Source organism: Equus quagga, chromosome 16 (genome assembly GCF_021613505.1).
Source record: "Equus quagga isolate Etosha38 chromosome 16, UCLA_HA_Equagga_1.0, whole genome shotgun sequence".
NCBI lineage: Eukaryota > Metazoa > Chordata > Mammalia > Perissodactyla > Equidae > Equus > Equus quagga.
In genome coordinates, this window is record NC_060282.1 from 20,549,802 (window position 1) to 20,575,829 (window position 26,028).

General features: G+C 39.3%; 1 protein-coding gene across 2 annotated transcripts in view; it reads right to left on the reverse strand.

Annotated features, from left to right (window-relative positions):
- Positions 1-26,028, reverse strand: part of COL14A1 (collagen type XIV alpha 1 chain) — a 218,234-nt gene that overhangs the window by 149,481 nt on the left and 42,725 nt on the right. For both annotated transcript variants that reach the window (XM_046641998.1, XM_046641999.1), the window contains exons 6-8: positions 3,739-3,894; positions 2,793-2,912; positions 1,413-1,577 (exon numbers count right to left, since the gene is read on the reverse strand). In XM_046641998.1, the coding sequence (XP_046497954.1) occupies positions 1,413-1,577; positions 2,793-2,912; positions 3,739-3,894 (441 nt within the window). The remainder of the gene's footprint in view (positions 1-1,412; positions 1,578-2,792; positions 2,913-3,738; positions 3,895-26,028) is intronic.

The following is a 26,028-nucleotide window of genomic DNA, read 5'->3' on the forward strand; positions in this document are numbered from 1 at the left end:
TATCTTTCACAAGTATTTTTATTTTTAATACTAAAGGTAATGTTGCTGTCTTAGGAATCTTTTAGACACACTAAATTATTTAACGACCATTTATTGGACACATTAAGTGTCAAGCACTGGGTTAGGTTCTGGGAACGAAAAGATGAAGAAGACACAACCTTGCCCTCCAGGACGTCACTGTCCAGACACCCTGCAGGGACAAGGAACAGGAAAGAGAGGGAAGAGCACTTTCCATAGCCCCTTCTTCCTTCTGCAGCTGTTCTCAATCAGCACGTGGCTGGACACTGTAGGAAATAAGTTCTGAAAAAAATGGCTTATCAGAAACGTGCTCTGATGAAACAAAACATATAAACAGGGAAACATTTTAGGATCTTTCTCTAAGGGAGAGAAACTTGAGCAATACACAAGGAGACGGTCCAATGGGTTTACCAGTAGTTCTCAACCTTGGAGAATGTTTTCAAAGTACAGATTCCCAGGGCCCTCTTCTCCGGATATTTCAATTTAGTAGGACTAAAACGGGTCCCTCATATCTGTATTTTTTATGCTGACATCCAGTTTGTCACTCCTAACTGGTGGATAAGTCCAGGGTAAAAAGTATTCTCTTCTGATAGAAGAAATATCTCACAGTCAGTTCACAAAGAGAAGATTGCATCATATTCTCAATAAATGTTGGGAGATAAATACATTTTAATGAGACTAAAGATTGATAATAAATAGAAAAATTAAATACGTAAAACATAATGAAATGGACCATTCATAATAACCAATTTTAAATGTTTTCAGAGCCCCGTTGAGGAACTTGCTCTGGCATTTTGATCTGTATTTCAGTGTTGCTTGGCAATCAGGCTTTTTTTCTGCTGAGAAAGTCTGTCAGTCTCTACCAAATAAAAGACCTTCTGGTTGCCAAAGAAAATGTAAACATTTTAATCAAGAGCAAAGTTGCATCATCATCTAAATATTGTGCAGTTCTCTGAATGTGTGCCATACATATCCTTTTCCACAAGAACGATACCTTATAAAGAGTTAGTGTCAAAGAAATAATATGGCATATCTAGAACTCTGTGCTTTCTTTAAATAGCTTCAGGACCCTAATTCCTTGAAAATGATAAATTAGTTTCTCTCTATACGACCAGAGAAGAGACAGATATAAAGTGCTACTGAAAAGAAAAGTCTCAACTAATTAAAAGATAACAAACACCTACCCAGAGATCCTCACACTATTGGATGTATGACATTTGCCATCACTTCCATTTTACATGCAAGGAACTTGGGCTCAGGTCACATGATGGCTACAACTACAGTCAGGGCTAGAAATTTCTGACTTTCAATGAAATGCACTTTGCATTACACATTGTTTCAAGTGGTTGTGTGTCTGCGCCCATTGTGGAAAGAGGACCATAAATAACACTTACCTATGGCAAACAGTTCCACACCAGACTCACGAAGGTTTCTGGATGGTGGAATAATATCATCTTGGGACTTGCCATCTGTGATTAAAATGCCAATTTTGGACACTCCAGACCTTGCTCCTGCTTCTGGTTTAAAGCTATTTTCAAAAATGTAGTTCAAAGCAAGACCTGGGAGAAAACAAGGAAAAAGAAACACAAACCAATCATCTCTAATAAAAAGCCTTCTAATTCTGCAAAATGCAACCACAAGCTGATTAACTTATTGAGCTAAAGGAGTTTTTATTAGATGTGATCTTTCATCTCTATTTTTACAAGGATCTTTTCCTTGATGGATCTGATGAAAAACTAAAACCTACCAGAATAGAGGTAATAAAACTAACTGAATATTGCACCATTTCAGAAACTAGCATTTATAAAGAACTCTGAATTTGTGGCCAATAGATGGTCACAGATCTGTGTACAAGAAAATCTAAACCTTTATAATTTAGGATGAAGCAAGAATACCCACACAGAAGCTACTGTCCCAAATATTATCACTACACGTTCAATTTTGTTCATGATGGTCTAAAGAACAAAAATTCTTTTCCTCTCTTTTTTAGGGGTAGTGGGAGCAGATCTAAAATGATAATTGAACTCTCACCTTTTAGTGTGACACTTTTTACCCAGAAAAAATAAGAAATGTTGCAATATTGTTATACGGTTTGTGTTTAATAAATGTTTTGTTGTATTAATAAAAAACCCATTCGATTAGGCCTCAAATGGCGAAGCAACGATCAGGATTTCAGCGGATTACTTAAAAGTCAAGCATAGCATCTATATAGTTAAACTATCCATCATGTGCTGTGGAAGGAAATAGCACGTACTAAGGTGAAAACCTGGAATAACCCCTTGTGGTTGGGCCATGGATATTTATAATCTAAACATCCTTACATTACTCATTTATCAAAAATACTCGTGAGCCAAAGATCCACAAATATTTTCACAATAACTACTGATTGCAGAATAAGGGCAAAGAAAATACCTTTCTTGAAAATAAGATAGAAATTTGTTTTTATTTAATTGACAGGGTGGCTGGAGGAGAAGACAAGGGAAAGAAAAGGAAATGAACTGACAAAGCTTAAGACAGCTGCTGCAGACTGGCATGCTCAGGGATCGCTCTGCTGTCTTCTAGCCCCAAAAGGCCTTTCCTGGGACAGCAATAGGAATGAGATGTCTGAGCTTTAACTCTTGATGCTGAGGTTGAGAAAAGAGCCATCTGAGAACTTTAGATGCTAGTTTGGTTAAAAAAATACTATGCTCAGTCTTACAGAGTGGCAGAATGAAGTGATAAAACTATTCTTTAGCAAGATATGTTGCTAAAAATGTGCAGTGAACAAAACGTACCTGTTAGTGTATTTCCTCCCTTGTATGGTAGATTTCGGACAGCTTCGATCACCTCATCTTTTGTGTTAAAGGCATTCAAGTGCCATTCTATTCTGGGGTCTCCGCTATACTGTGCAAGACCTGGAAAATAAAAAGAAAGTCCACCCAGAAATGATGGTTTACTCAAAGATCTGGTGAACTATTCCAGAAACTAGAATGATGAAGGGCCTAATCTTTGCAACATTTTCCTCTCTGCCTCACTATGTACTTTCAAAAAGAATTCCTGACATCAATTTAAGGAATTAATTTGGACTATCTGGGCGCCAGGGGAATGTACTTATCTTCTAGCCATTTAGAATTGAGCATCCAATTAGGTAAAGAGCATTTTTTAAAAAAAAGTATGATCATGTTTGTAGATAAAAGATCTACATTTATTTGTTTGTTTTTATTCTCAAAGGAATGAGTTTCCTTAACAGCTACTTAAATGTGACACTTTGAAACTTTAATAAAGTGGATATGTTACTCAAAGATTTACTTCGTTTTTTTTTTTTTTTGCTTTTTATCTCGGCTTGAATTAATTTGGCGAAGATCATCTTGTACTACAAAACTATTTCCAATTTTCAATTTTCTTAGTTCAACATTTCACTGGATTCAGCTGTTTCTCTTAAAGAAAAAGAAAACTCTTATGTGATAAATGCTTAAACTGACTGTAACTTTAAAAGTTTTATTATTATTAGGCAGAGAAGATTTTGACTTTCCAGAAAATTAAAATGTGTTCAATAATTAATTGAATGAAAGTGTCACAGCAAAAATTAGTAGGAGTAAATATTTCCTGATCCAAGCTTGCACTTTTGGGAACATCCTGTGATTCTGAAAGTCACTTTGTAAAGAGTTTTTGAAATTTCTTAAGAAGCTTCCCAGCAGTTTTACAATGACAACTGACTGCTGTTAATAACAGAAGAGGTACCAATTCGTGTCTTCTCTAAGCCCACGTCGAACGCTGTAACCAGGTTTTCCAAGAAAAGCCGAACCAGTCTGAAGTTGAATCTTCCAATACTCCAGGAACCATCAACAAGGATTACAATATCAGCAATTGCTGGAGTTTCACAGAAAAATTTCACTTCTGCAAAGGACAAACCAGAAAAGCATCCGTGTTACTGGTGGAACTTTTAAAAGAGTGAGTTAACGTGAATGTCTTTCAGATAACTTAGTGCTAAGAATACAATAAAGTTCGCATTAAAGCAACCATGTTTTTACAACCCTTCCCTTAAACAAATTTTCTACTAGGAAAAAATTGTGGTAACAGCTGGCAGCAGAGCCAGTGTCCTGGAAATAGAAAAACACTGGCAGGTTCACACCATCCTGGCAACTCCAGCCTTCTGCATATTTCAGAAAGTAGTGTCTGTGCAAAATCATCCAGCATTGGGTTTTAGCCTGCAGATTCTTTCCAGGAAAGTTCTTAGCAACACCAATATGCGAGAGTCAGCAGAGATGGGAAGATGGCCAGGAAGCAGAGAGGCAGCTGTCCTATTTTGATAAGTCTATGTCGAGGAAGTGGTAGGAGAAGAGGAATATGGGCTTCCTGAATTCAAGGAAAAGTCAGGGCCATGCATTTAATCTAAGAAATGTACCCAGACCTTTGCTAAAGTAAGATGGGTTTGTGGAAGAAGAAAATTGCAAAAGGGCCCAAGAGTTTCCCCCAATTCAAATTCTTTAGCCTATTGTGTCTATGTGACAATAACATTTTGTCCCAAAAAATCATTTAAGTAATTGATTTTTTAAGTGGTTCAATTAGGCTTCAGAATAAGGATTTAGAAAAGGATGCCCAGTGGCTGGGGTGGCACTACCCTGAGCTTTATCCTCTGGGAAAGCCCCAGCCCACAGTGTGGGCAAGACGCAGAGGGCAAACAGGGGTCTTCACAACAAAGGAGGAGGCCCTCTGACGTAGGGTAGGTCTGCGCTTGACTGGGTGAAAACCGCCACTTGCATTCACTCAGAGCCAAGACATTAAAATATTCTTAATGTGTTCAAGAACTCTTAAAACTTTCATGGTACTGGGAGTTCCTTTAGAAGCATCGCTTCATACTGTAGTTTGTGCAAAGGACTGCTTAACTTTACTGAATTTTCATAGTAGGACTAGAGATCATGAATATTGTGCGTGTTTCTTTGCGTCCATGTCAACTTATTAAAATTGGCAGCAAATCCCTATTTAGTTTGTTTTCTGACATTACAGTGACAATAAAACAATATTTGAAATACAATTTAGGTAATGAAAAGCAAAATACAGAAGTGCCCATAAATAAATTGAATATATTTTTTTCCTGGAGGAAAAAATAGTTGAACTGCTATGGCTGGGGCAGGCGGTTTAATATAAGTCTCTGCATCTACCAGGCCACATTTTGCTAAGAGATTCTTGGTATTTTCCCCAGACGTAAATATGCATGGAATACCTAGATCCTTTTACCAGATGGGAAAATAATCTATTTGCCAATGAAATCCTCAGATACACATCTGAGTAAGGAAGCTAAACTGTACAGCTTGATCCAAGGTTTATATACTACACTTTTGGGCACCAAACATCCCTTCTTTAATAACCAAACACAAAGCCACCTCCAACTTGGGAGGCAGCCCTACTATACCACACTGAAATATTCTAAAACAGAACACCGCAAGTCACGGGATAGAAATTAATTTGGTTTTGGGAAATAATCAGGGAAAACTGAAGTCTTATGAAGTTCCACAAACCCAATACTCTCAGTTTTTATGAGGAAACTTAACTCAAATGGAAAGTAGTTTTCTTTTTCTTTCAAAATTATTAGGGATATTATTTCACTTTTTAACTAATTATTTGGATACATTATAAATAAGATCTTAGAAAGGGAACAATTTCTGTCTGCTTATTTAGAAGAGGACTATGGAAACTGATATTTTCCATTTCAAAATTGTTTCCAACAAAAATATTTTGTTGACTTAGTTCATCCAAGTCATTTTGACTTGGTGATCTAAATTCTATATAGTTCCAAAGTAAGATATAAGGTTAATTCCTGTATAAGAAGACCTAAAAAAAAGAGAGGTTTACTGGGTTCATGGATTGGAAGAATCAACATAGAAAAGATGTCACTTCTGCCCAAACTGATATTTCATAATTGAGAACTGATTCAATGCAATTCCTATCAAAATTCCAACCGTATATTTTTTGTAGAATAAAGATTATTCTAATATTTATATGAAAGGGTAAAGGAAGAAGAAGAGCAAAAATAATTTTGAAAAAGAAGAATGAAGTGGGAGAATTCAGTCTACCCAATCTCAAGACTCACTCTATAGACAGAATAAATCAAAACTGTTTGATATTGGGAGAGATTTAGACACACGGACCCAATGAAACAGATTAGAGAACCCAGATACAAACCCTCACAAATTCACCCAACTGATATCTGACAAACTTGCAGAGCAATTCAATGGCAGAAATAGAGCTTTTTCCAAAAGCAGTGCTGGAATAATTGTACATCAATAGACAAAATGTGAACCTTGAACTGTACTTCAAATCTTTAACAAAAGTTAACTCATACTTAAATGTAAAACAGAAAACTTTTAGAAAAAAATTGAAAGGTGAAAATCTTCAGGTTCGAAGGCCAGGCAAAGGGTTCTTAGACTCGACACCAAAAGCACTAGCCATAAAATAAAAAAATTGATAGATTGGACCTCATTAAAATTAAAACTCTTGGCTCTACAGAAGACCTTTTAAAAAGATGGAAACACTCCTTGATTTCAAAATATGCTACAAAGCTATAGTAACCAAAACAGCATGGTGCTGGCATAAAAAATAGACACACTGTTCAATAGAACAGAACTGAGAGGCCAGAAATAAATCCACATATATATGGACAACTAATTTTCGACAAAGGAGCCAAGAACATACAATGGAGAAAGGAAAGTCTCTTCAATAAAGGGTGTTGGGAAAACTGGAAAGCCACATGCAAAAGAATGAAAGCAGTCCATTATCTTACACAATGCACAAAAATCAACTCAAAATAGATTAAAGACTTGAATGTAAGATCTGAAACCATTAAACTTCTAGAAGAAAACACAGTCAGTACATTCTTAGACATCGATCTTAGCAGCATTTTTTCAAATACCGTGTCTGACCAGGCAAGGGAAACAACAGAAAAAAATAAACAAATGGGACTACATTAAACTAAAAAGTTTCTGCACAGCAAAGGAAACCATCAACAAAACAAGAAGACAACCTAACAATTGGCAGAAGATATTTGCAAACCATACATCAGATAAGGGGTTAATATCCAAAATATATAAAGAACACATACACCTCCACAACAAAAAAACCAACAACTCAATTAAAAAATGGGCAAAAGATCTGAACAGAGATTCCTCCAAAGAAGATATACAGATGGCCGACAGGCACATGAATAGATGTTCAACATTGTTAACTATCAGGGAAATGCAAATCAAAACTACGATGAGATATCACCTCACTCCCATCAGCATGGCTGTAACAAGACAGGAAACAAGAAGTGTTGGAGAGGATGTGGAGAGAAGGGAACTCTCGTACACTGCTGGTGGGAGTGTAAACTGGTGTAGCTACTAGGGAAAGCAGTATGGAGTATCCTCAGAAAATTAAGAATAGATCTACCATATGATCCAGTTATCCCACTGCTGGGCATTTATCCAAAGAACTTGAAAACACAAATGCACAAAGATACATGCACTGCTATGTTCATCGCAGCATTATTCACAATAGTGAAGACTTGGAAGCAACCTAGGTGCCCACCAAGGGGCGAATGGATAAAGAAGATGTGGTATATATACACAATGGAATACTACTCAGCCATGAGAAATGATGAAATCTGGCCATTTCTGACAACACGGATGGACCTTGCGGGTATTATGCTAAGTGAAATAAGTCAGAGGGAGAAAGTCAAATATGGTATGATCTCACTCATAAGTAGAAGATAAAAACAACAACAAATAAACACATAGCAACAGAGATTGGACTGGTGGTTACCGAGGGGAAGGGGGGAGGTACGAGGGTGAAAGGGGTGACTAGGCGCATGTGTGGTGATGCACTGTAATTAGTCTGTGGGTGGTGAACACGATATAACACAGAATTCGAAATATATTATGACATACACCTGAAATTTATATAATGTTATGAACCAAGGTTACCACAATAAAAATAAATAAATACAAGGATGGAAAGATAAGCTAGCGATTTGGAGAAAATATTAGCCAACCACATATCAATAAATGGCTTAGAATCTAGAATATAAAGAAATAACTCTCTAAGCTCAACAGTTAAAAACTAAACACAAAGAACAAAACCAAAAAAAATTCAGTTAGAAAATGAGCAAAAGACATAAGCAGACATTCACCAAAGAGGACACACAGATGCAAACTAAGCACGTAAAAAGATGTTCAACTTCACTAGCCATCAGGGAAATGCAAATTAAAACCACAATGTTATTTCACTGTGTACATCTATCAAAATGGCTAAAATAAAACATAAGGATAACAAGAAATGCTGGCAAGGATGTGTGGAAACTGGATCTCTCACACATTGTGCATGGGAATATAAAATGGTACAACCACTCTGAAAGCAGTTTGGCAGTTTCTTTAAAAAGTGTACATGAATTTATCATGTGATCCAGCAATTGCATTGTTGGACATTTATCCCAGAGAAATGAAAACTTACATTTGCACACAAAAAAACCATACAAAAATGTTTATATCAGTTTTAGTCATAATAGTAAAAACCTGAAATTAGTTCAGATGTCTTTCAAGAAGTTAATGGATAAGCAAATTGGTCCATCCATACCCTGTAATATCACTCAGCAATAAAAAGGAAAGAACTATTGATACACACAATGACTTGAATGAATCCTCAAGGAAGTATCAGGAGGGAAAAAAAGCCAGTCCCAAAAAGTTACCCACTTCATGATTACACCTATGTAAAAAATTTTTTTTCTTTTAGGAAGATTAGTCCTGAGCTAACATCTACCACCAACCCCTCCTCTTTTTGCTGAGGAAGACTGGCCCTTAGCTAACATCTGTGCCCATCTTCCTCTACTTTATATGTGGGATGCCACCACAGCTTTGGCTTGACAAGTGGTGCATATGTCCGCACCCGGGATCCAAACCAGTGAACCTCAGGTCACTGAAGCAGAATGTGCGAACTTAATCGCTGTGCCACCAGGCTGGCCCTGACACCTATGTAAAATTTTTGAAATGAAAAAAATGTAAAAACTGAGGACCGATTCGTGGTTGTCAGGAGTTAAAGATGGGGAATAGGAAGGAGGGAGATGTGCTTATGAGAGGGCAACACAGGGATTTTTATGGTGATGGAACTGTCCAGCATCTTGAGCGTACTTAAGGATACACAAACATGCAATGTGATAAAATTGTATAGGACTACATAAACACACACAAAAATGATACAAGTAAAATTGGGGAGATCTGAACAAGTGGATGTATTGCATCAATGTAAATACACTGGTTGTGATATTGTACTACAATTTTGCAAAATGTTACTACCAAGGGAAACTGGGTACAGGGTACACAGATCTTTACCATTCCTTATAGCTTCTTGTGAATCTACAATTACCTCAATAAAAATCCATTTAAACAGCATAAATAATAAAAAAATAATGTCTAATGAAACCAATGTAAGAAAATATGTGGACCCTCAGGATCTCTTGCACATTGCTGGTAGTAACGTAAATTGTTGCAAATTCTTTAGAACATATTTTTGGCATTTCCTTCTCAAGCTGGAAATTCACCTATCTTGCCCCCAGCAATTCCACTCTTAAGTCTACACCCAAGGGAAATTCTTGCACATGGACAATAGGAAGCAAGTCGAAGAAGTCTGATAACAGCACTGTTTACAATAGTTAAAAGCTGGAAACAATTCCAATATCCATCAATAGGAGAGTGGATCAGTACCTGTGGCATACAATGGAATATTATATATGCACAAAAACAAATGGGCTATATTGAAATGCAACAATCTGGATGAATCTTAGCAACATATTGCTATTTTGTGGGTAACAATATTTTGTGGAGGGAAAATAAGCCCCCAAAGATCACGTTTAGCATGATATCTTTTTATAACAATAAAAACAACTGATACAAAATATAATCTTTTGGGGCTGGCCCCATGGCATAGTGGTTAAGTTTGGCGCACTCCACTTCAGCAGCCCAGGTTCGTGGGTTTGGTCCTGGGCGTGGCCCTACACCACTCGTCAGCCATTCTGTGGTGGCAACCCACATATAAAGTGGAGGAAGATTGGCACAGATGTTAGCTCAGGGCTAATCTTCCTCAGCAAAAAAAAAAAAAAAAAAATATATATATATATGTAAAATCTTCTTAGAAATACATATATAGATGCTGTAGACCTATTTAAAAAGAAAATCATGATGATGATGATGAAGACAGGATCCAAGATTGTCATTGCCTTGGGTGAGGGGAAGGAAAGAGGTGGGATGGCAGCAGTACCATATGGTTATATGTGGCTTGTGACCAAGGTCTTAGCTTTTGGGAGTAGAAGGGGTTTGGGTGCTTATTATGCCATTAAAAATAACTAGTTAAGTAACTAATTTTAAAAAGAGGAAAGTAATCCTATCTAGCATGGAGAAAGTATTAACTAGAAAAATGATTTTAGTGTTTTATTGCACAGTTGAAGAATCAAATCTTAAACACAAGCCACAATTCTGCATGCTTCATTTGAAATTAAGACCTATGCCCTGTTTTCTAATTTAATGACTAGTATCTGTTACATCAGCAGAAAGATGCTGTTTTCAAGGGTTTCAGAAGGCAAAATCTATAATTGGTTTTGCATTCCAAAGTATGATTTTTCCTCAAGATTAGTGCACATTGACTTGGGAACTGTGAAAAACATATTTCTTTTTCAAATGCCCTAAACCCTGGTCATTAGCTCTAAGACACATCCAAACACAATGACCCTCAGGGCTGTTTCCCACTGTCGCAGGCACAGACGCAGTGTGTCCACCTCCAGTAAGATTTAGTGTACGCAGAACTCTCTCGAACACGTGACGTGTCTGCCCCAACGACAGGTTTATCTGTGCCAGAGGCAAAAAATGGGTCAAATACTTGGGGCAAGAGGTAGTTTTAAAGCTTCCATATTAAGTTCAATAACCACACATCTCAAACGTAACTCCAGCTGTTATAGGGAATCGTTTAAAAAATATATTCAAATTTTACCAAAATTTGAATTTATTAAATTTGGAGTATATTCAAATCTTACTAAAAATAAGAGTCCAGATTCAGCACTGATGACAAATAACATTCCTTTCCACTGGCAAATATGCTACCCATTCCAGCATTCTTAATTGGAGAGGGACCAATGAGAAAGAAAGCATTAAGCACCTTAAAATATGTTATGGAATCAAGTGGTGGAAAACCAGACACACCTGGGAGTCAGCGTGAATCGTATGAAACCCTGCAGCCAAATGTAATTTAACACGGCCTTTTAAATGGAGAAGTACATATGCTTTTATTGTTAAAACAATATTCCATAACTAATTTTTAAAGAATACCATAAAATCTCGAACTGTATTTTAATTCAGCTCTTGGCTTAACATGGGCTTTCTCTAAAATGCAATTCTGAAAATACAGGTGGTATAAAAATTTAAAAAGCTAAGCAGCTGAACACAATCGAAGAAATCACTCAATATATAGGCTAGATCACAAAGATAATAACACTCTGATGTCACAGGCAGAATCAGAAGAAACAATTCCTATTATGTCCTACACCCTGTGGAGGTGCATGATGAGGAGGCCGAGGAAAAACCAACGATCCCTAACATTCCATATCTGAAAGCTGTGTATGTCATTATTATATTTATTAACCAGTAAGCCCTCTACACTTCTCTCTTGATTCGACCCTCACTACAGCTCTATGAGACAGGTACTATCATTAACAGTCCATTTGCAGCCCAAAAGTATTACATACACGGACTGCGTGATTTTCACCACAACTGGTCTATGATTCATTTAGCGGCTTTGAATTATTTTTCTCGATGCCACTAACAAAATATCTAGCTAGGCTATTCATGAAGCAAGACATCTGAAGGAAAACTGCAGTCACAGAACAATTTTTCACTTAAGTCTCCTGTGAGGTTAAGGAGGGTGTCCCACAAATAAGCAGAGGCAAGGCTGGGACTTGAACCCACCCACGTGATAGGTCCTCATGATCCATACTCTTCACCACAGGGCTGTGCAGCCTTCATAAGGCACTCTACACTATACAAGTTTAGAAAGCAGAGGGAAATGAAGTCTCTGATAGGAAGCAGCACCCCACAGGGCTTGCCCCTGTTGTGTCCACAGCTAGTATGGGCTATTTGCAAGCATCTCCAATTATTTGTCTAGAACTTTTTTCCCTCCAAAACGTAGGCACTTAGTATTTCAGCAGCTCATCTGATAAGCATCCCTTTAACAATAACTTTATACCAATTTTACCATGTTACTGACAGGAAAAAATTCTGTGGTGAAACTACAAGTTAATTCAAGCAGGTGGATTGATATCAATCGCTCTACTCTAAACCTATGTTTATTAATTTGATATTATGGAACTAATTTCCTGGAGGAAATTTATTTATTTATTTAAAATGTATTTATTTAATGCTTACTGTATACCAAGCACTGTTTTGGGCAACCAGGAACACAACCAAGTTCCCCCCTTGGGCAGCAAATTAAATTTCCTCGATGAGAGGAAAAAGACTCTAACAAAACAATGTAAGTTCAGATTTTTAAAAGAGCTTTTTTTTTTTTTAAGGAAGATTAGCTCTGAGCTAACTACTGCCAATCCTCCTTTTTTTGCTGAGGAAGACTGGCCCTGAGCTAACATCCGTGTCCATCTTCCTCTACTTTATACATGGGACGCCTGTCACAGCTTGGCTTTTGCCATGTGGTGCCATGTCCCCACCCGGAATCCGAACAAGCCAACACTGGACTGCCGAGAAGTGGAACATGCACACTTAAGCGCTGTGCCACTGGGCGGGCCCCTAAAAGTGCTTTATAAAAATAAACAGAATGTTATAAAGAGTAGCTGTGTGTATGGGGGAAGGGAGCTCTACTGTAGCTAGAATAGTACGAAAATTACCAAATTATGTCTTTTCTTTTTGGTGAGGAAGATTGGCCCTGAGCTAACATCTGTTGCCAATCTTCCTCTATTTTGTACGTGGGCTGCCGTCTCACTGTGGCTTGATGAGTGCTGCATAGGTCCGCACCCAGGATCTGAACCTGCAAACCCTGGGCTGCCGAAAGCGGAACACACGATCTTAACCACTACACCACAGGGCCGGCTCCAAATTATGTCTTACTTTTAAACCATATTATTCCTTTTGTTCTAATGACATTCAAATTAAAGACCTAATTTTGGTTTATTAGGAAATATTTACAATATATTTATGGATAAAAGTATTCACCAACATAGTTAATGCAAATAGAAAAGGGAGAATTGACAGAAGCCTTCTTCTGTCAGGTGAACTCCTATTCATCCTTCAAGACCCAAGTTACACTTCACCAACTCATGAACCCTTTCCAACAGTCCTCAGATGGGATTCATTATCTGCCTCTCTTTACTGCCTCTGCATTTGTACATGATTTCTTGTACTCATAACACTGGACTATTATGATTTGTTTCTATTTCCAGCTCCCTGACTAGACTGAACTCCTCGAGGGATGAGGGCTTTCTGTCTTATCTTTTTATCCCCTTTGTCTGGCTCAGCTCTTAGCACATAGTACATCAACGAATGTGAACTACATTGAATTGTGTTGTTCAAAAAGAATTTCTCTTTTCACATAATTCATACCTCCAGCAGGGCATGAGAAAAATGAACCATGAGGGCTCCATTGAATTTGGCCTCTCTTCCTGCCCTGCCACACCACACTTTGAAAGTGGATTACAGTAATTTAGGGATCAGGAAGACTGTATCGAGTTGGCCTGTCTTCCTTGAGATTTTCCCAATGCTGGAGGCTAACCCGGATGAAAGGGGAGCACATAGTATTTTCACTCGCTTTATCTTAATACGCAGTCAGGAGACCTCACAATCATTTTCACCACAACTGGTCTACGATTCATTTAGCGGCTTTGAATTATTTTTCTCGATGCCACTAGCAAAATACCTAGCTAGGCTATTCATTAACCAAGACAGCTGAAGGAAAACTGTGGTCACAGAACAATTTTTCACTTAATTCTCCGGTGAGGTTAAGTTCGAGATTCCAAACCAAGAGCAAAAGAAAATCCCTGAAACATTGGTGCAATACAACTCTTGGAAGCTCACTTCCAAGTTTGGCCTCAGCCACATCACTCACGATACTTTTTTTTCAAAAATAGTTAGCATCATTTTACATCAGTGAAGAGCTCAGTGGTTCTAAAAGGCTTTTTCAATGCATCGACACATTCTGACTCTCACAACATTCCCGTGAGGAGCCATTATTGTTCTCATTTTTCAGAAAATGAAATTGAGATTCAGTGAGACAAGTGAATGGATCTGTGGTTACTGGATGAGCCAGGACTGGATTTCAGGTCTTCTAAGTGTTTGGGCCAATATGCCTTTTCCAACGTACCATGCTCACTACTACAGAAGATGTCCTCATCTAATGCAATGGATGCTCACTCGTTATCTGTTGTATAAATGTTACAAGTGATCCATCGAGCAGATGTGGAGCAGGGGGCTCGTTTCAGTTGAGTTGGGAGTTCACATAAATCAGAGTGCGCACACTCAGTCACTCTAGGCTTGGTGGAGCCTCATCTTTCGAAGAATCCCTGACAGATGATTGCCCCATCTAAAAGAGCACTCCCCATCACTCTCTTCCCTTATTCTGTTTTATTTTTCTTCATAGAACCTCTTACGTCCTAGAAATATACTATATAGTGTGATGGTTAATTTTACGTGTCAACTTAACTGGTCCACGGGGTGCCCAGATATTTAGTGAAACATTATTCTGGGTGCGTCCATGAGGGCGTTTCTAGATGAGATTAACATTTGAATCTGCAGATTAAGTAAAGCAGACTGCCCTCCTCAATGGAGGTGGCCCTCATGCAATTGACTGAAAACCTGAATAGAATAAAAAGACTGAGGAAGAGGGAAGTGCTCCTGCCTGACTGCCTTGAGTTGGAACATTAGACTCAAATTGAAACATTACCTCTTCTTGGGTCTTAAGCTGGTCAGTTTTCAGACTGGAACTTACACCATCGGCTCTCCTGGGTCCCAGTTTGCCAAGTGCAGACCTTGCGACTTCTTAGCCTCCAAAATCATGTGAGCCAATTCCTTATAATAAATCTCTCTCTCTATATATACACATCCAATTGGTTGTGTTTCTCTGAAGAACCTTGATTAATACATACAGTTATTTATCTATTGACTGTGGCAGACACTTTTCATTGCTTCCCTTTTTTACAATAATAAAAAGACCTACCATTTAGTGACTGCTTTCATCAGATGCTTTGCATGTCTTTTGTGTTGAAGCTGATATTAATCCTATAAGGTAGGTTCTTCTCACTCCATTGAAAAAGAGAGGCTAAATAACTAGAAAGGTTAACTAACTTGCCCATCATCACACACTGAGCAGATGGAAAAACTGGAATTCAAATCCAGGACTGACTCCAAAGTCTGAACCTCTTACTATTGTGCTATTCAACTCCTATCACAAAAGAGAAGAAAAGAACTTGAAAAGAAGGAAGTGAAAAAGAAAGGGAGGGAGGGATGGGGTGAGAGGGAGAGACAGGGAGGTAGGGAAGGAAGGAAAGAAGGGAGGGAGGGAGGGATGATTGCCAAGCCTCGCCATTAAAGATAGCGTGAAATGAGGGGCCGGCCCCATGGCCGAGTGGTTAAGTTCCTGCACTCCGCTGAGGCGGCCCGGGGTTTCGCTGGTTCGGATCCTGGGCGTGGACATGGCACCGCTCATCAGGCCACGTTGAGGCAGCGTCCCACGTACTACAACCAGAAGGACCCATAACTAAAATATACAACTATATACTGGGGAGATTTGGGGAGAAAAAGCAGAAAGAAAAAAAAAAGGAAGAAGATTGGCAACAGTTGCTAGCTCAGGTGCCAATCTTTAAACCAAAAAGATAGCATGAAATGAGAGTCACTTGTCCTATAGCCAACCTGGGATGAATAACACCTGACAACTGGAAGGCATGTGAAGCCCAACCCCTGAACCACAGCCAAAAGAACACTTCAGCCGTCACTCAGAACCCTGCATCTTAACAGTAACTGACAATCCTCTAAACATCACATTCATCACATTTCTCCTCTGCTCATAAACCATAAAGGACCAGGAGCAGACGTGAGAGCCGTCTTCAAATATTTAAAGGGCTGTCATACAGGAAGGGGATTGGGAGTGTTCTGTGTGCCCACCAGGAGACAGATTTCAACTCAGTTCAAGAAAGAACTTTCTAACAGTCAAGATTTCCATAGACAGCTGCCTTGGGAATAGTGAGATCTCTATCAATGAAAGCAAACGCTAGTCAACTTTCGATGGCCTGCCTGAAGAGCCTCAACCATCCTCCTAACTGATTGAACAACATGGCTCTCAAAGTTCCTTCCACAGCTAAATTTTAAGGTTATTTCTTCCCTCCCCTACCTACCAAATTAAGCCTAAACTGTTCATTGTGTTCTTCGAAGCTCTCCCTAATTCAACTCCACTTGACCTGTCCGTATTTATTTCTCACTTCATCCCAATACAATTACTCTTCTTTCCCCCAACAACATTCTCATCTCTGAGACTTTGGACTCAATTTTTTTCCCCCCATCATCTCTTCTTGTCTATCCTCTCCAAACTCTACCTACCACAACGCAAGAAACCTAAAACAAGTTTTAATTCTTTGAAAATATATGGTCCTTTTCAAATACTTTTATATAAAGTTTGCTCAAAAATTTTATTTATACAATTACCTGGTTATTTCCTGATGTTCATAAGTTAATACTGACCCAAGAGAGGCTATTTTGCCTGACCACCTCTATTTACAAATAAAACGTGCTCAACTGCAGGAGCCAGTGTATTACATTCACATTTATTTTCAGCTCTGTATATAGTACCATGTGATTTGGCTAGATGCTTACTTTGGCTGTTCAAGGTCACTTTCCAAAAAATGCCACAACTTAATCACCTCTGTTATTCCAATTCATCAATAACAAACAGATCCTGACATTTTGCAATTTCTCAGGCTGAAATGCCTGCTCAATTTGACACCAAACGTCAACCCTGCAGGTATGGAAACAAGATGTTTAACAGAAAATTCTCAGACAAGAAGGAAGGTATCAATCAGACAAGTCCAAGCTTTCCTATGGGGAACAGACTCTGCCAAAATCTATAGCAATGCTCACAGTTGTAAAGTATCTGATTTTAAAAAAGGATATGTTACAAGTTCTTTTCAAAATTAGGACTTTTGAAAACTTATTTAAGGCAGAGCTATGATTTTGTTCCACTGAAGAATTCACAGGTTAAGAATGATAGGATTTGCTGGAGGCCAACAGAAAAGGTGTCAAAAATCCTTTAAAAATGCCTCATCAAGAGTGACGAGGGAACTAGGAGAAAATTGGAGGGGCGTTTGCTAGAAGAATTCCATACCCTTGCCCTTGGGGAACTCTTACAATTTTATGCACAGGTATGATATACTGTGCAGGTGTTCAGTGATTATTTTCTGAATGACTGATTCTATCTCGTGTTCTTCTGAATTCTTGAAAACACGAATTATAATGCTTCACATCAAGGAAAAAACAGAAATCTACTTTCTGTGTTTTTTTCTTTTCTTTCTTTCTTTCTTTTTTTTTTTTTGCTGAGGAAGATTGACCCTGACCTAACATCTGCCATCAATGTTCCCTTTTTTCTTTTTTCTTTTTGGTATGTGAGCCACCACCACAGCAGGGCCAATAAGAGACAAATGGTGTAGGTCCACACCCTGGAACCGAACCTGGCCTGCTGAAGCAGAGAGCACTGAACTTAACAACTAGGCCACTAGGGCTGGCCCTACCTTCTGTTTTTTTATGATAAAAACATTATTTTCATAAAAAATCTTTCTTAATTTCTCCAAGGGATTGTGAACCTCTCTCTTTGAGTCTAAAATAAGCCAAATCCAAATATTTGACAAATAGTTATTGATAATGTAAGACACTCTACTGCATTCTGTATGCTAACATTTTCTCCTTGAAAAGAAGACGTTAAAAAAAAAAAGAAATGGAAAAGGAGGTGGAAACTGACATTCCCTAAGTGCCTGCTATGTCCCAGGTGTGTCGTATATAAGATAGCATTTAATCCTCACAAGCCTGCATGCTCCTTATGACTATTATGCTCATTTTGCCAATGAGGAAACTAGGGCTTAGAAAGGTTAATATGCCTAAGGTTGCACAGCTAGGTACAAAGCAAAGGAAGATTTTATTCCAAGAGACGTGTGACCACAAAACTTATGTGCTATCCTAAGTTCATACTGATCTCAATAAGTAATAAGGAAAATAAGAAAAAAAAAGGGGAAGTTCAATATGAGAAGAAAAAAATATCCTGATGAAAACGTTATTGTTTATCCTCTTAACCCTCGGGCTGGAAAGCAACTCACATCATCTTCTGATTTCTCCTCTGAGCACGGTTACTTGGACTTACTGACTACGATGTGTCTGATGCCTTCTGCTCGGCAGACTACCTCTGCAGTTGCTCTGTGTTTCTATGAAATATTACAGAGTGCTCAGAGGGCAGTGAGGAGGAACAGGGCCAGAATTATATATCACAGCTTTTCTCTTACACATTTGTGTTAGATCAGGGCTTCTCAACCTTTTTTTAATTAATAATCTTTTCTTCCTCAAACACGTTACCAGTTTATTGAGCAAGCTGAAGTTCTCAACCTTTTTTTTTAATTAACAAATTAATAAGGTAAATTAGGGGCTGGCCCAGCGGCTTAGTGGTCGAGTTAGTGTGCTCCACTTCAGTGGCCCAGAGTTGGTGGGTTCGGATCCCGGGCACAGACCTACACACCACTCATCAAGCCATGCTGGGGTGGAGACCCACGTACAAAATAGAGGAAGATGGGCACAGACGTTGGCTCAGGGACAATCTTTCTCAGGCAAAAAGAGGAAGATTGGCAACAGATGTTAGCTCAGGGCCTGTCTTCCTCACCAAATAAATAAATAAAAAAGGTAAATTAATTAACATCACTTTTCAAAAACTGTAGTTTTATTTAATATGCCAAAGAATTGAAGAACAGACAACTTCACACAGCTAGATCTCCATCATTTAGAAATGGCAGAGCAAGTCCTTTTCTTCTTCCTCCTTCCCCTTTTGTCTTCTAAAATCTTATCTTTGACCCTGGCGTTCTACAGTTTCACCAGCATGATTCTGAGTGTGGCTAACTTTTTATTTAGACTCTTCAGAACTCTTTATGTTCTACTTGATTCCTTTTCAAATCTACCTATTCTCTTTTTCAGGGGCTCGCATTCTTTACTTCTCATGTTTTGAATATTTCTATGGCTTTAATAATATTGTTTATTTTATAGTGTTTTATGTAATCATTCCATGATTGACACTCATGGGATTCTGACACCACCATTTTTGTGTCTTCTGACTCTCATCATGGCACACGGTTCTCTTCTGTGTTTCAAAGGTTTGGCTTATGAACTCTTCCTTGGCACTGCTTTATCTGTGGCAATCTTTAGAATGTAAGCTGAGCAGATGTGCCGCAAATGTGACTTTGTATTCCTTTCTCCCAGGCACTCTACTTTTACCAGCTCTGAACAATTTTTGTATTAATTTCTTGAATAGGAGGATCCCAGAGCATTTGAGGAGTGTAAATGTGAATGCCTCATCTGAATGTGGTACAGGCCCATGGTTATGCATTCTCAAGGAGACTCTTTCCCCACTTGGGGCACAGGCATAGACAGAGGGGCGTCCTCAAATTCTCCCTGGGCTTATGAGCAGAGATATCCTAGGCTACCTAATCTTGTCCCTGGTACACCATATCAGCTGTCTAGATAATAGTAATTATAACAATAAAGAGAATAAGGAGGAGAAAGAAGTAAAAGAAGGAGAAAGAGATGAAGAAGAAAGAGGAAGAGGACAAGGAGAAATACTTCCAGAGCATATTTTATGGGCCAGGCATCCTTCTAAACCCCTTAGTGCATGAATTCCAGCCCACAAACTAATCCCAATGTCCAGTTTATGACTGGACCCAATCCCTTCCCTATCACCTATAAGTCAGAATCTAGCAAGCACTAACCTACAAAACCCACCCATTCGCCTAGGCTTTAGCTGATCATCTGACTCCTGCCTTACCAAAATCAAAATTCCTACCAGTCCCACTCTCATTGAACTGAACTCAAAGTCCTGGGTCTGGCAGATCTAAGTCCAAGAATAAGTGGTGGAAAAGGGGGTAAGATTTCAAACTGATCTCTTAACTGTGAGTCAAGAACCATAAAAGCACTAATAGGAAGTAAGCAATCCCAGTAAGTGAAAATACACCTTGCGAATAATCATATGCCCTGGCTACATTCAACCATAATGACTATACATAATTCAGAACTGATTCTTCTCCAAGAGAAGGTACTGGGTACACGTGTTGAGGCCCCACTAGACTATGTAAGTTTCATGAGGGTAGAATCCTGCCTACAATGATCACCAATTTATTCCCAGTGCTTAACTCAGTGCTCAGCACTACCGGGTAATCACCAAACCTCCTCTATGCATTTATTTTTAAATCAATAACACAAAAGATATGTCTATGATTAAATTAATGAATGTAAACCCTACATTGTAATATTAATAGCAAATACTTAAATAGCATTTTCTATGTTCTAGGGACTTCACATATTAACCCCTTTAATCTTCACAACTAACTTTTGGGAGTTCTTATGGTTCAAATAAAAAGAAATCAAACGTGGGAGTCTGAGAATTAGGATCCTTTGAAGGTTTATATATGAGAGTACATCCTATAGCACTTCTTACTGGAAATACCAAAATAGACCAGCTGCCCTCAGAAAAGCAATGAACTACTCAGTTCATCAAGCGATTCAGTTCCAACACATTCAAAAGCAAAGGATCAGCAAAGGAGAAAATATTTTAGTCCTTGCAGGCATCTGATATCTGTTGCTTCTCTTAACTCTGATGTTGTGGGAAAGCAGCTCTAGACAACATGCAAAGGAATAAGTATAGGTGAGGCCCAATAAAACTTTATTTAAGGAAACAGAGGACTGGGCTTGGCCTGTGGGCCATAGTTGGCCAACCCCTGCAAAGAATAACTTAAGCTCATCTTATTTTTTTCCCAGAAAATGAGAGCATTGGGATCCTCTTCTTATCTTCTCATTGCAGAAAACTAAATACATATATATATAACTAAATCTATATATATTATACATATCTGCAGAAAACTAAATATATATATATAACTAAATATATATATATATATTATATATATCTACTATCCATATAGTAGAAAACTAAATATACATTTTTTAAAAAACTAAGAAGGTCAGAAATCTTAATTTAAAAACAATTAAAAGAAAAAAAAAGCAACCCTATGCTACTTTTCCTATCTGTCTCATAATCTTTCTAACAGGTTCTGCATTCTTGCACAAAACACCAAAAACAAATGGAGAAAGCTGTTTGGACAACAAAGGAGAAACAGCCATTGATGCAAATGTGCCAATATCATGCTCAAAGGCAAATGCCGCTTTTGTTTGGGAGTTTGCTTTAGATTATTGAAGAAATAAGTACAGAAGATTGAAAACAAGTAATTATTCAACTGCACTGCAACTTCTGTTAAGGATCTTAGCTCTTTGCCTTTAAACTCAAATTCTAAAATATGCAAAATATGTCTGATTGCATCTGAACCACTATCAATGTGGGCTCTTATACAAGAAAAATTGTAGATTGTAAGGAAAACAAAGAGCAGCATGGTTCAGTGTGAAGCACAGGACCACCATATCTTGGAAGAAAGGCCATGGCAAGTGGTGCATTGAGGCCTGGGCTGGGAAGGCCATGTTTGTCTCCACTGGGTCCCATTACTGCCCCTCTTCAACCTACTGGGAACCCTAACTCTGGCCTGGATTGTCTCCACGGTTTACAACTCACTTCTTTAGACAATTTTCCCACACAACCAGCGCCCTCAGAATCCTCACTGCCCCTGCGCACACCTCACGGGAGCCTCCATCTAAAGGAAGAAGCCACCTTTTTACCACAAACCTCTTGAAACTTTTGCCCCAGCCCAGATCCTGATCACCCCAATAAACACCTTGAAACAGCTCTTGTCCAACAATGGGCTCATGGAAGGGCCGTCCATAAACATGTGTTTAGTGAGTAAAGCCAATGAACTGCCGAAGGACTGGTCCTTCTCCAGGTGTTCATTTATCAGAACCTATTACTCCCACCTTTTCACTGTCCATCTTCCTGTTTGTAACTCACTTCACTCAATCCTCAGCTTTAGAAGGGCAAGAGGAAGATGCATCAGGGAAAAGAATGGAGAACTTAGGACGTTTCAGGAATAACTAGCTGTAGCTAAATTCTAGGACCAACTCTAGTCCATGGATGGAAGATAGAGTTCACCTTCAATGCCATTCTTTAAGCAAAGAATGCTAAGCCAAGACTCAGGTGAGAACTTACATGTAAAGTCCTCCATAAAAATATTTACAAATCTGTTTTTTCAAAAGATTAAGTCAGAAATTATTGACTTTGCTTATTTAGAAGGGGTAAGTAAAGGGGCTGGCCCCGTGGCCGAGTGGTTAAGTTCGCACGCTCCACTGCAGGCGGCCCAGTGTTTCGTTGGTTCAAATCCTGGGCATGGACATGGCTCTGCTCATCAAGCCCTGCTGAGGCAGCGTCCCACATGCCACAACTAGAAGGACCCACAATGAAGAATATACAACTATGCACCGGGGTGCTTTGGGGAGAAAAAGGAAAAAATTAAATCTTTAAAAAATAAAAAAAGGAAGAAGGAGTGAGTAAAGCTGAATGGAAGTGATGTTTCTTTTAGGATTGCCTTTTTTGTGTGTGTGTGTGAGGAAGATTGGTCCTGAGCTAAGATCTATTGCCAACCTTCCCCCGCTTTTTTTTGTCCCCAAAGCCCCAGTACACAGCTATATATCCTAGTTGTATGTCCTTCTAGTTCTTCTGTGTGGGACACCACCTCAGCATGGCTTGACAAACATTGCTAGATCCATGCCCAGGATCTGAACCAGTGAACCCCAGGCCACCAAAGCAGAGAGCATGATCTTAACCACTACGTCACCAGGCCAGCCTCTGAGTATTACCCTTTTGTACAGCTTTTTACTTTCAAAACCACATTAATGTTTTATGTACTCACAAATTAACCTAGCTGTATTACAAATGAATAATAAAACCACAGGGAGTAAGGAAGAAAAGGACTAACCAACATTTGAACATGTATATTTTATTATATACCCCACTCTAAAGGCAAATATTGAACACTAGTCAATAGATTTTTTTTTGCCATGTGTATAGATTACCAATGCTAAAACTATTTTTATAACTGAGCATATAAGGAGATACATTTAAGATGTTGGGAGCCATTTTTCCCAATTCTCTGGAAAAGGGAGTTATAAATATGGAAAAACCAGGGCTAGAATGAACCCTGTGTTAAAGGTATAATATAAATATAAGCTACAATAAGATAGATGATAGATAGATAGATAGATAATTGTGTGTGTGTGTGTGTACATGTGTACTCTCAGCTAAGAGTGCCTAGAAGCAATGACAACCCAGAAGCAATATGCACATCTAGCACCCACATCTTGGTTTCTAAATACCATTCTCCATGAAAAGAAACCAGGATTCCTTGAAGAAATGGTTGACTTTAGAACAGGGCAGAAAAAGTACCAGAGCCTGGAATGTAAGGTTTGTGCCAGAAAGTAGGAAAAGCTTAAAGAAGGATGGGGCTATATTAAAAGGGCATAGGGGACAACTTGAAATAGCTCCCACTGAGCAAATCAAAACAATTTGAGCATCAAAACAAATAATGATAGTAATAGATTACAACCCATCATATAAAACAAGAATCCACGAGTCTATACTGATATAAATAGACAAATAAATGTGGGAGAAGGGAAAGATCTCCCTTATAGTAGAATGCCAACTAACAAATGTAGAACGAATAACAGAGTTAGGAAAATTACCACGTCAGAAACATTATAGTAGTAACTGACTCAGGCAAGAATCAGCAATGATGTTAAAACAAGTGGGCAGAGGATGGTGTTACAATGGCAGTGTGGGTGGACTCTGAACTCACCTCCTCCCATGGACACAATGAATTTACAACCACTCTTGGAACTGAATTGAAAACTGGATAACAAGAATCCCCACAACAAAGGACAGCCCTGACTGAGGTGGAAGAGGCAGAAATTCCTTTCTGGCAAGAAAAAAAGCCACTTCACAAGCCACAGTAGTTTATGGCCAGCTGGGAACAATCCAAAAGTACGTAGCCTTCCCTGGAGGAGTGGAAGACCTGAGCAGGGGAGCGTTACTGCTATAAGTATCTTTTGGACTCAGCACAACTGAGACAAGTGTCATAATATCTGGCTTTGCTGGCTACTAACAACAATGGGGAATACCCCCAGAGAAACTATCAGACATAAGGGAGACAAAGCCAGCTCTTAAAGGGCTCACACACAAATTCACCTGTTTCAGAAAGCAACCTAAAGTCACAGAAAGGTGCACAGTCCTTTGGTGAAAAGAGACTCACCTGAGAGGCTCTGGGTGCATCTTGGTGAGAGGAGAGACCTGTCCAGGGACTGAGACATTGGAGGTAGTTATTATTGTGACCTAGTACAGGTGTGCTGACATAGACACTGGCAGACACCACTGGAATCCCTCCACTGACCTGTTAGCCCAGGGTCTGCCCCACCCACTAAAGTGCCAATTTAATCCAGCTCAGCCGGGGCAGGCAGCCCACCCTAGGGATGGGCCCTATCCCACAGCAAGCCCTCAGGCAACTTGTGACAGGCAGGGTGCCTGGATCCTCTGCAGGCAAGGGAGTGGTTCTGCCTCAACCAGGCAGGACATGAGCAAGGAGCAGGTGGAGTGTGTGGAGCCTCCGCAATGGGGCAACCAGGTCCACTTCAGGGAGCTGGGGTGCATGCACAGGGCAGGTCTGTGTTGATGGTGTGCATGGCCCTGTGGGTGGTGGGGTTTGTCAGCTACAGAAGACTTGTGCTTCTCAAGCAGCCACATAGGGTACCGGTTCCACCTTCTAAAGCCTGAAATAATTGGGTGCTTCAGGGCCTGGGATTAGCCCCCCTCAGCTGCAATCCTGAGATAGCTGGCAACAGCCTTGCTGGCCAGAGGCCTGCAGCAACTGTAAGCCCCTGGGCCTAGCAAACAGCTACACGTGGGGCCAACTCACTTAAGAGAAAAATTGCAACAGAAATGTGCTATTAGATCTTGCAGTCAACTGTGCTGGGGCTCGCCACGCCTGATAAAGTGACTGAAGGGTCCATAGCAGCCACATACAGCTGAGCATTACAACCAGTCAGCCAGGGGGACATCCTAGCCTCCCTGGGCACCTGCAGCAAAAGAAACCCTGCCACAACACAAGGACACACATAGCCCACAAAGGGTACACTCCTGGAACATTTCAAACTGGTGATGAGAAGGAAGCAAACTGCTGAGCCTCATAAGGCATCTTTTACATAAAGCCATCTCTACAAGATCGGGAGACATAGCTGACTCACACATACATATAAGCACAGAGAAAGAGGCAAAATAAGGAGACAAAGGAATAGCGTCCAAGTAAGGGAAACACCCCATAAAAAGAACTAAACAAAACAGAAATAAACAATCTACCTGACAGAGTTCAAATAAAAAGTCATAAGGAGGGGCCGGCCCCATGGCCGAGCGGTTGAGTTCACGCACTCCACTTCAGCAGCCCAGGATTTTGCTGGTTAGGATTCTGGGCACGGACATGGCACCACTCATCAGGCCATGTTGAGGTGGCATCACATATGGCACAACCAGAGGCACTCAAAACTAGAATATACAACTATGTACTGGGGGGCTTTGGGGAGAAGAAAAAAGGGGGAAAAAAGGAAGATTGGCAACAGTTGTTAGCTCAGGTGCCAATATTGAAAAAAAAAGTCATAAGAATGTTCACTGATCTTGGGAGGAGAATGGATGAACTCAGTGAGAACGTCAACAAAGAATTGGAAAATATAAAGAAGAACCAATCAGAAATGAAGAATACAATACGGGAAATGAAAAATTCACTAGAGGGACTCAATAGCA